Here is a 12,312-nt window from a genome sequence, read left to right as displayed (position 1 = left end):
TTTTTTTGGATTCATCTTCAGTGCCTCCTCCTTCATCTTACCCCATACATGCTCAATACTGTTAATGTCTGGTGACTGGGCTGGCCAATCCTGCAGCAGCTTGACCTTCTTTGGTTTCAGGAACATTGATGTAGAAGCTGAAGTATGAAAAGAAGCGCAATCCTGCTGAAGATCTGGTCTCACCTGTGGTTTGTAATGTAATGTAAAAATCAAACCATGATTTTTCCTTCACCAAACTTGACTGATTTCTATTCGAATCTTGGGTCCATGCGGAATCCAATAGGTCTTTTACAGTATTTGTGATGATTGGGATGCAGTTCAACTGATGATACATCAGATGAATCAAATGATCAACTAGAAGTCAAGTTATTATTTGTTGTTCCTACAACTGGGATCGACGACAAGACTTTTGTATACATCTTTAAAATTAAAAAAAAATTAACTGAAATTAACCACATTTCCTGAATATAGATACAAAATTGTTGTTTTTTTATTTAAGTCTACTTAGTTTCTCACTATAAAAAACTTTTTAAAAATTCAAAAATGTATGGTCTGCATATTTTTTCCTTATTCAATAAGAAATCATTTGAAATCAGAAGAATATACTTGTATAAAATAGCCTTTTAAATTGTGATGCTTCAGCACAGTTTAAGGTGTAAAATACAATCCCATTTTATTTCTTAGATTACAATAAGCACTCCAATGTACAGTAAAGTGTCTTTTACGACATACATTTAGTTACATTGAGACAACATTTTATGCATGTTTTAAATAAATTAAAATATTATCCACGACATAATCTGGGATATAAACATTTAAGGAAAGGTAAGCAATATAAAATAAACAATGATTTGCACTCACTAAAATAACAATCTTTCAGCATTTTATTTTATGGTAAACACCAAAAAGACAAAGCCAGATGAAAGAGATATGAAATGATTCAACCAGGTGTTGAAGAAGACTAAGAATGTGTTCACACTTGTAGTTTGGTTCTCTTAGTTGATTTGTTCCAAAAAAGAAAATTATGCATTTAATCCAGCTCACTATGCATTGACATTGTTCTTTTAGATACGATTGAACCTATTAATATCAAACCTTTAAGCTTAATTTCAAAGACTTTCTTATTTGTCCACCAAGCACGCTTGTGTTTAATAGATGGTTGCCAGGATATGCCATTCCCCCTTTTTGTAAGATAAACAGTTTTTTCTGCATTAAATCAAGTGATTGTGACTTCACAACCTGTTTCTGATTCATTTTCAGATCTTAAGTTGATGCTAAGTGGACATTTCAGTCAAACCGAACTAGTTTGTTTGGAAGCTAACCAGGACTCTCCTAGTGGCCCAAGTCTGTCTGTTTGGTGAAACTCTCGATTTTGTATTAAGCTTGTTTTAATCAAACCAAATGTGCCAGGTGTGCCCACACCCCAAGAGCAAGTGTGCTATGGTACTTTCTAGACGCAGCCTTTAAAATACATGAAATGTGGTTTTATAGTGATCAGTGCAACTCAAATGTGCTTTTTTTGTCACATTAATCTATATACTGTATATGTGTGTATGTGTGTTAAAGTTAAGAAAATTGCAGAAAGTTTGGTCAAAAGTGCTCAGTGTCTTTTTTTTCTCAATGTATTGAACATTGCCAATACTATGAAACTTTAAATGACCACAACAACTAAATAAAAGAAACAATACAAGCATAATAGTGTGAAATACTGCAAAAACATTGCAATTACTCCATGAAAGTTTTGCAAATGCGGGAACTTCTAACTTCTTCACATTTGCGATATTCAGTCAGAAATCTGTCTGGTCCATCATACATTTCTTAGTGTTATGAAATATACATGTAATAATATATTAGTGTTGAAAAAACATTCATGTGCAATAGTCAGACAAAGTGTAAGATATAAAACTGAATTCCACGTACCTGCCAGACACTTTCCATTCTGTTAATGTAGAAAGAACAGCAAAATCATAAGAAACCAAATCTGTTCATTTGCTGCTTCTACATGAGTCCACAGCATGGCTCTTTTGTATTGGTTGTTTCCTCTTCTGGTGCTTTGAGCTTCAGCAGAGGTGGATCTCCACTAGCCTGGGTAAAGTACACAGCATTAGGAGCTACAACCTGTTGTACTGATTCGGAGGGCTCCAGCGTCCCTGGAGGCCCCTCAGGGACAGGCTCATCCTGTGTGCCTGCAGACAAGGGTAAAGGTGGTGCTGGATGCTTATTCAGTTTAGCTGCAGCTCTCTGTCGTTTGAGATCTGCGAGTGTGTGGTGAGATCTCTCTCTGCTCATGCTGTCCCCGCCAGCAGAAGCTGAACCTGGAGAGAGCTGATAGGAGGCGCTGCGATCCATGAGCCCCCCGCTCTGGAGTTCTCCTGAAAATGAACCTGTGCTACCGTTCCCTATAACTTGGGCTCCATTTTCCACCTCGCCAACGTCTAATGGAGGAACAGCGATGGCATTAGAGCTGGACATCTAAATCAAAAGAGGGAAAAAATACAAGAAAATCCATCAAGAATAGTCAAGGCACAAATACATGACTAAGCTCTCAATAAACACAAGATCAGTTCACATAATCATCCCATTATTTGGGCGTAGATTTAGGGTGGATGGAGGTGATGTGTCCCCACCAATATCCACTGAGACATAGAAATGTCCCAACAAATAATTTAATCCACTTTAAAAAAAAATTGCGATGTCAACATTGACCTAGACACGCAGGTTAAATCACGTTTTTTCCTTAAGTCCTACCGCCCCCAAAACAAACATGGACATTTTGATTGGCTGTGCCTTTCCATGCTATTATGTGAGAGGCTGTGGCTGTGTTCAGATACAAGCAGCGACAAATGAAGTGGATTGTTTTGTTTTTTCCTGTGCCAGAATAAGGTGTGTTGGGTGACACACGAGTGAGGATGATGGCAAAAAAAAAAAAAAAAAAAAAGGTGAACATAAGGAGCATTTTTCAACGAAATTGTAAGTCACATAAACGCAAGTTCGCTACTGAATGAGCCCATCATGATAACGCCGTTAATGCTCGTGTTTTCCCTGGCTTTAATGCAGTCTGTTGTTGTAGCAGGCTGATATAGGCTAGTCTGCGATATTTAATTAAAAAAAAAAAAAAAAATATATATATATATATATATATATATATATATATATATATATATATATATATATATATATATACACACACACACACACACACAGAACAGTTCTGTCTGGTTCTCAAATCTGATTGGCTGATAGCCGTGCAATATTCTGCAATATCAGAACTCCTACAGCCTCTTTACCCTTTGTGTATTACTCCTCCCACATACAGCCAGCAAAAAGCAGACACTACAGATCTAAAGTTTAAATGATGCTTGCTCAACTGTTTAGCTGTCAGCTTATGATTTGAATCCGGAAGAAAGTAGTTCCTCATACAAAAGGGTTTTTGAGACTCTCCATGTTTGATTTTGTTTTTATATACACAATTATGTCGTCAAACTGTTGTATAAACACAATATCACACTCGTAGCAGCGAGATATGGCTGTATATCGGCACTGGTGGGGGCACTAAGGGGCACTAAAAAAAACTTTTTTGCAGTTATTTGTCTGACTTTCCATTTAATTATGCATAATATTGCATTTTAGTAACATTTTAAAAAACTAATGCTTGCTGGGTTATCGTGTTGGATGGTTATAATAACCACACTTTTTGATGTACCAAAAAATACTTTCAACCATTCTGTCAAATTGCCAAACTACCGTTTTAAGTGTTTATTTACAAGTGTGCATTTAAACTGTAAGTTTTATATTATAGTTATATAAATAATGAACATTTTGAATAAAAAATATGAAAAGATACTTATTTATTACTTTCCTCAGTCAGAATTTGCCTATTTTGATAATGATGGGAAAAATTTTAAAATAATAATAATAGTCTAACTTTTGGTCTTTCGAACCACCCAAACCCCCTTGGCTACAGGCCTAAAACTTACAAAAAAAACTGATTAACGAGTGGATTAGTAGTATATTTTAATAGCAGTTAAATAAATAATAGCGCATATATATATATATATATATATATATATATATATATATATATATATATATATATATATATATATATATATATATATATATATTTTTTTTTTTTTTTTTTTTTTTTAAAGTCTTCCATATCTAAGTCTATGTCCTTTAAAATCATAGAAATACTCACTTTAGAATGCGTTTTTGTTTATTTTTGTTCTGTGGTGTCATCGTATTCCTAAATTTCATTCATAAAGTGGCCTGGTTGGTCTTAAACCCTGGTCAGACCATATGATTTTTATTGTTAGTTACGAATGTCACAATGTCAGATTATGCGATTTTGTCTCGATAAAATCTTGACTTGTCATAACAAATGTGCCAGGCTACATGTTCCTTCACAGTCAGCCATGATGTCTATGATTTTCCAAAGCAGTCACAAGTGTTGCTATAACAATATTTCTCATCTCAATTTCAATTTCTTTTTCTTATTATTTTAATCTCAATAAACAATAATGCTGGCTGAAAACTAGGCTCCATTATTTAAATATTTATTTTTATTATTTCTAATGACATTGATCAAATCAAACATATATATCCTTTTATAATAAAAGCACATATATGACAGAGGTTTGTAATACAACAATTACAGTGAAGCATTAATTAAATCCTTATTTTCCACAGAGCATAACAAACTATAACCACAGGGTTGAGTAGACTGGCTCAAAAAAAATAATAAATAAATAAAATTATATATATATATATATATATATATATATATATATATATATATATATATATATATATATATATATATATATATATATATAAAAGTGAAAAATTCACAGTATCAGAGAAATCTATATTTATTGACAAATTCATCCATTGCCGGTGAGTTATAATTTAATTAAATCGAGTAATTTGAATAAGCAAGACAGGCTTTTACAATGTATTAGCAGCACTGAATGTGTTTCCAGACTACCTCGAAAGAACAAACTCGGTTGGAAGTATAAAAGAACTCAAAACTCATTCTGAGAATAGAGATGTCTGCACATTTGTGCCAGTCTCTCAGATAAAATTGCTTTAAACATTTTAAAATTTTATAGAAAGTACTTCAAGTTTGCATTACCAATGACTGATCTTATTCCCCCAAGACCCACCCATAACGGCATCATCGTGGATATAACTGAGAAAAATTATGTACTCCTATTGTCCAACTAAACATGCTAGACTTTCTGCGATGGTGTCATAAGGCATCACAGACATTGTATCAGTTGTCGTGAAATATGCCACATTACATGATAAGGAATAATTGAATCTTGATTCATGACGCCCACTTGTCATTTAAGACTCCTCACAACACCCTACATCAAGGAAATTGTGCCGAAATAGTGTGATCTGACCCTGGCTTTAGACATGTTTCACCAACATACAAGATATAATCAGTTTTTCTTTGTGGATGAAGATTTAAAATGCTATCAACCTAAATATTAACTAAAATCTTTATAAAAAAAAAAAAAGTTATAATTTAGCATTTAAACCATGATGCATTGTGCCATATTTACATCTGTAAAAATAGATAGATAGACAGACAGACAGGTATACATTTGATTTATAATTGTAACAAAGTCAAGCAAACATATTAATTTAGCTATCAGAAATGGGTGAATGAAAGTAGTACTACTGCATGCATGTTGACTAAACAGTTCAAAATAATAAGGGCACAATATACTTAAAATGTGCATTTGTAGAACATAACCTCTGTAGACCATAAATGTACATATACATATATTTCTTATGGTAGCAGTAACTATAATTGGTATATAATGGGTAAATAATATGTCAAATACAATGTGAGTTTATTAAATGTTTTTTATATCCAAAGTAGCAAAACTTTATCTTTATTTAATGCGTTTTTTTATGACTTTGTGAATTTAATGCTTTAAAGAGCCCATATTATACATGAAATAGGGTCATATCCTGGTTGTAAGGGTCTCCAACAACAGTCTAATATGCATGCAAGGTCAAAAAACACTTTCATGGTCTTATAATCTGCATTTATTTTTAGCTAATTATCCCAGCGACTCCTGTATGAATCGTCCAGTGATTCATTTGTTCCCAAACCCCTCCTTAGCGCGGAGCTAATCTGCGCTGATTGGACCGATGACAGTCTGTCGCGATTGGTCGACTGCCTTCAGTCAGAGAGGGAAATGGCCAATAGCTAATCAGCAATTTAAACGTGGATTTTAGCTGCCACACTATGGCGAGTGGATAGTGCCACGGATAACCGAACGAAGGAGACAGTCGTGTACTCGCCATACCACACACACACACACACAAAAACACACACACACCTCCGGATGACAACGCTCCCGCTTCCGCCCGCACCCGCCAGGTTTTAGCCTGAAAACCCGCTCCGTTTTCTGCCCGCCGCGCCCGGTCCCCGGCCCGGAGCGGAGAACACAACCAAAAATCACCCAGTATACAGTCCAGACAGCCAAGCTGTCTGTTTAGGTATAAACACACACACACAGCACAAAGCTCGTTCGTTCGTTCGTTCGTTCGCTCTCTCTCTCTCTCTCTCTCTCTCATACGAGCGCGTGCGCACTAACACACACACACAAGCACCACGCAGACTCTCTCTTTCTAATTCGCATATCTGTGATATTGCTAGACAGCCCGCTCCCGTCCCAAATTAAACCCGTTACCGACCGCTCCCGCGATTTATTCGGAAATTTATTCCCGCGGCTGTCCCCGCGCCAGATTTCTGCGGCGCGGGAATAAATTTCCGAATAAATCGCGGGAGCAGAACTCTAGCACGGAGCTCCATAAACAAACAGCACGCGTCGCGTTTTTAACGTGACTTTGCACGCGATAAGATAAAATATCCAGTTAACCTGATACAGTACACGCGGTTACAAGTAACAAATCACAACTAAATACATTTGCAAGCAAGAGTAAACGAGGCAACAACTTTAACCGCACATACTTACACTTGAGAAATGTAGGAAGAAACCCATCCTGACGTCCATCAGTTACTCTTTACTGATCCTTCCTTTAACAAACTCAGATGAAGTATTCTTTGTAGCATGTAGCTTCCAGAAGTTTCCAACTGCTTGGTTATAATGCTGATGTTTCATCTTTGGGTAGAGACTCAATATAATGTCCATCTGCAGTGTGACTTCAATCGACCGGCATGTTTGTGTGCGTGTGTTTGTGGGTGTGCGTGTGTTTGTGGGTGTGTGGGTGTGCGTGTGTGTCTGGGTTTCTGCGTCAGAGGGCGGGGCTTCAGGTTTGAAATCTCCCGGGTTTGCGCGTGCACGTGAATAACTTGGTTTCGTTCGTACGTCATGGCGGAACACCTAATGAGTCGGTATCAAGGCGACTCGTTTGAAGCACTATGAGTCGACTCTTTTATAGATGAATCAACCGTTTTAAACACTGTATTCTTACAGATTTAAGCCTTAGCTGGATACTTCACTTCACTTAGAGCTGTGTTACACACTACATGGAGGGGAATTTTCAAAAACCCATAATATGGGCTCTTTAAAGAGCAGTTTTAGACTGTAATGTTTTAATCTTTCTAATTTGTCAGCTACTATAACTGATAAATGGTAAAACATTTTTCAAAAAAATTCCACTGCATCATATTGCATCTAATTGCATTGTGTTGAATCAAGGGGCATATCATATTATTAGGGCTGTCAAAATTTGCACGTTACTGAGTTACTGAGTTTTTAGTTACTCTCCAAAAAAGTTGCGTTACGTTACTTTTGTGTTACTTTTTCTGACCTTGTTCAGGCTTGATCTATTTCAGAATAGTGTGGGGTATTTCTTGACATAAATGAACGTAGGATACATGTTATATTTAAAAAGTAACTCTAACATTATTTGAATTTATAATATCATATTAATTTATAAAAGTAATGCGCTACTTTACTCGTTACCCAGAAAAATAATAGTATTACTTGTAATGTGTTACCCTCAACACTGGTTATACATGACAAATTCGGTTATGTATCGCGTATCATATTTGCCTCAGTTCTAAGATGTACTTAAGAGTTTAATTTTCTGTTGAACACAAAAGATAATATTTTGAAGTATGCTGAAAGCCTATAACGATCGACTTCTATAGTAGCTAAAAAAAAATGCTATGGAAGTCAAGGGTTACAGGTTTCCAGCTTTCTTTAAAATATCTTCTTTTCTCACGGCAGAAAAATAAACCCATAAAGCTTTGAAACAAGTAAAGAGTAAGTGAATAAAAGCTTTTTTTTTCTGTAAACTATCCCTTTAAAACTATGGTAGTCACATTTCTTACAACTGGCCTTAAATAATTACATTTCTCACCAGTGAAGCATGCAGGTTTAATTCTGCATCTGTTTGTCTGTCTTCATCATCATCCAAGGCTTCTGTTTGTCTTCCTCTCTCCTGCCACACCTTGGCTTCCTTCTGATGCTCTCTACGGTAGAGACTGCTACGCTCATTCACACTGCTGCGCCTCACTACTTTTCTGCAAACAAAAAAGCACACAAAGAAGAGCTCATATACCATTGCCAAAGAGTTTTGTTAAAGTTAAAATTGTTTATGTTTTTTTTGTGTTTTGACACAACACAATACATAAATAGGCTATATATATTTTTTTTATTATATTATTTTCAATCTACCTAATCTAACAATTAGACCTCTGTGTTTTTCCTGACTGATATTGCAATTACGATTTGATTTGTAATGCAATTTGTTTGTATATATGGCTTTTATCATGTATGGTCTACACTCCAAAACGCTTTACAATGTTGGCGGGGGTGGGGGGTGATACTCTTGGTTCGCGACTCAAAGTTTGCAATGGTATGCAGCACACACTTTAAATGAACAAAACTGTATGTATATATGTATATGTATATATATGCGTTAAAAAAAAATTACGCAATTAACGCAGTTGCCGGGTTTTTTTTTCCTGTTGTGTTCAACGTGTTCAACATGTGATTAATTTTCCAAAAAAGTGTGATTAATTAGTAAATTTTTTTCAATCAATTGACATCACTAATATATATATATATATATATATATATATATATATATATATATATATATATATATATGAGCAATATCACACTCGTAGCAGTGCGATATGGCTGTATATCGGCACTGGTGGGAGGTGTGTGTGCCTTCATGCCCCCCCCCCAGTGCCAATATACAGATATATCGCACTGCTACGAGTGTGATATTGCGCTTATACAACAGTTTGACAACATAATTGTGTATATAAAAACAAAATCAAACATAGAGAGTCTCAAAAAACCTTTTGTATGAGGAACTACTTTCTTCCGGATTCAAATCATGAATTCAAATCAATCAAAGCTGACAGTTAAACAGTTGAGCAAGCATCATTTAAACTATAGATCTGTAGTGTCTGCTTTTTGCTGGCTGTATGTGGGCGGGGTCATACACAAAGGGTAAAGAGGCTGTAGGAGTTCTGATATTGCAGAATATCGCACGGCTATCAGCCAATCAGATTTGAGAACCAGACAGAACTGTTTTATATATATATATATATATATATATATATATATATATATATATATATATATATATATATATATATATATATATATATATATATATATAAATATACATATATATTTTTTTTTAACTGCATATAAATATAGCCTATATACAGTGTGCGCATCTTTTAGAATCTTTTGTTTATGTATTCTTTGAAAATGCACAAAATGTGGGGACAAGCTTTCCCTTTTGCCTATTATAATTTTTCACGGTATGTCAATTTTTTTGATTTACGCAACATTGAACAGTAATTTGATCCCACAATGCCTCGCCATTTAAGTTTTAGATATAATGTTTTTTTTTTAAATATATTTACAGAGCAAAATTTATAAAACATCTTCATGGAACATGTTTACTTAATTTTTTAATGATTTCTGGCATAAAACATAAACCAATAATTTTGACCCATACAATGTAATTAAAATTTTGTAATATAAGACTTTTTCCAAGACTTTTAACATTTTTATAACATTTTAACATAAGGTTTTGTGGTCCAGTGTCACAAATGTGCATTTGTGTTTTATGAAAAATCAGTACAATCTAAGTCAGTGGTTCTTAACTGGTTTGGCCGTGGGACCCACATTTTTACATGGTCATCAAGCCACGACCCAAATTTATAGGAATTATAATATAATTTTAGGAATTATAATTCATTTGTATTTATTTGTTAACATACACAAGTAGTGTCAGATAAATCATAGGAAAATTACCAAGACTTACAAATAAAAATATTTTATTACTGTCAATAAAAAAAAAATGTATTTAACAAAAAAATTCTAGAAATATTACAGATAAACATGTCAAATACAGTAAACAAAGGTTAGAGTAAGGAAAATTTCAGTTACCATTAACTAAATGAACAGCTAATAAAACATTAACACTGATCTTGTTGAACAGAACAATTAAAGCAAACTGAAGTAAAATGATTAAAACAATCAAAACAATTTTTGTAATAAATCACCAGTTATTGGCTCTTCTTGTATTGTGTGGGCTTTGTTGGCCTTTGCTACACGGTGAGCACAGTAAGATGTGCGGAGTGCCTGTACTTGTTTTGAACATGAAGATGTTAGGCACTTTTGTGATGCCCTCAGCTTTTGGAGTCACCTTTAAAAATATTCCACAGGTTTGTCCTTGCAACTGGGATGTTTGTTTCCTAAACGTTGTTTTAATTTAGAAGGTTGATAAACTAAGGTGACATACTGAGGTTTTGAGCCTTTTTTGTTGTCAATATATGTAAATCCATACTTTACATATTTGGGGTCGTACTTGCGATTCGACATATTTATTGCTCTAATTAAATGAAATATCACATGTCAAACAGTACGGTTCTCGTGTATGTATTTCAAAATAAAAGTTCAATATAAGCAAAATAAGTTAAAAATTTAACTTTTTTTGTTTTTTTACCACACACTTCGCGACCCACTGAAAATGTTCCCACGACCCACTCTAAAATGTTAAATTTACTGTTTAGTTAACTTATATTTAAAAAGTCAACAACAAAAATATTATTTAATAAAATAAGAATTTTTTTTTAAATTTTTTGGGTTCTGGTGTGCATTTCGCAAACAACTACGTAACTCGCGGCTGAACTATCATAGTACGATGCATCAGTTAGGAAAAGAACGATGTAGTGACGAGTGTTACACAAAACCAGTAGTTTCTCTGACGCAGATCTATCATTTGAACCACATTAGTTATAATGTAAAACGGCCATAATGATGCTCCAAACGTGGTGGTAACAACTTCTCCATTATTTTATTCCCCATTATTTCTTTGTGCAAATTATACTGTTTTACACACACATGCATTAAAAAAATCCAATAGTTTTGGTAAAAACATGCACCTGTTTTTCATATTAATTTAAATTTATGTAAATAGCACATATAGGGCCTGTTTCCTTTACAAATATTATTGAGAACATTCCACATTTTATTCTAAAATATAAAATCACTTACAAAAAGCTAACACGTATTCTAATCTCATATATAAATCATATAAATAAATAATGAGGCTATTTATTAAGAAATTAAACTTAATATTTATTAGGAAATGTAAAAAATCCTACTTTAATAATAATATTAATATTAATGATGATAATGATAATTATTAAGTAGGATATATATATATATATATATATATATATATATATATATATATATATATATATATATATATATATATATRTATGTGTRTATATATATATATATATATATATATATATATATATATATATATATATATATATATATATATATAATTTTTTTTTTTTTTTTTTACTAATTGAAAAGTCTACTTTTACAATTTTACACATGCAAACCACTGCAGAAATGTTCTAACCAACAGGTCGATGTCATATACAGCACAAATACTTAATAAATAACCTACTATAAATTAAATGATTAATGTATGCTATGTTTTTATTTTCACAAGCTTTGGAGACATAACATAAATTCTGCTTTTAAATAATAGGTCACCTATAGCTTTCGTCATGAGCAACGACTGTGTTGAAAATTACATCAATGTTTCCAAAGTGCACTGCAAAGGAATTGCAATTGTAAACATTAAGATCGCTAAAATTGAACTGTAAAAATACTTTAAAATCAAATTACACCTAAGAGTGCTGATTCCCAGTTTAAATGTCAGAATGTTCCAAACGAACAGGGCATGGGGGATAACTGGGGATACAACACAGCTAGGAACTATGTTTCTAACTACAGCTCCAAAGGTGTAGTTGTAGGCATACAA

The 12,312-nt window shown here is 33.6% G+C and overlaps 1 protein-coding gene across 4 annotated transcripts in view; it reads right to left on the bottom strand.

Annotated features, from left to right (window-relative positions):
* Window positions 1-358: 358 nt before the first annotated feature.
* Window positions 359-12,312, bottom strand: part of ppp1r16a (protein phosphatase 1, regulatory subunit 16A) — a 47,168-nt gene continuing 35,214 nt past the window's right edge. For all 4 annotated transcript variants that reach the window (XM_073918296.1, XM_073918297.1, XM_001334437.7 and 1 more), the window contains exons 11-12: window positions 8,353-8,515; window positions 359-2,472 (exon numbers count right to left, since the gene is read on the bottom strand). In XM_073918296.1, the coding sequence (XP_073774397.1) occupies window positions 1,999-2,472; window positions 8,353-8,515 (637 nt within the window). In that variant the 3' untranslated portion in view covers window positions 359-1,998. The remainder of the gene's footprint in view (window positions 2,473-8,352; window positions 8,516-12,312) is intronic.

The sequence above is a fragment of the Danio rerio genome, chromosome 12 (genome assembly GCF_049306965.1).
Source record: "Danio rerio strain Tuebingen ecotype United States chromosome 12, GRCz12tu, whole genome shotgun sequence".
Taxonomy (NCBI): domain Eukaryota; kingdom Metazoa; phylum Chordata; class Actinopteri; order Cypriniformes; family Danionidae; genus Danio; species Danio rerio.
The sequence above is the reverse complement of the archived record's forward strand: the minus strand, read 5'-3'. Positions and strand labels throughout refer to the sequence as shown.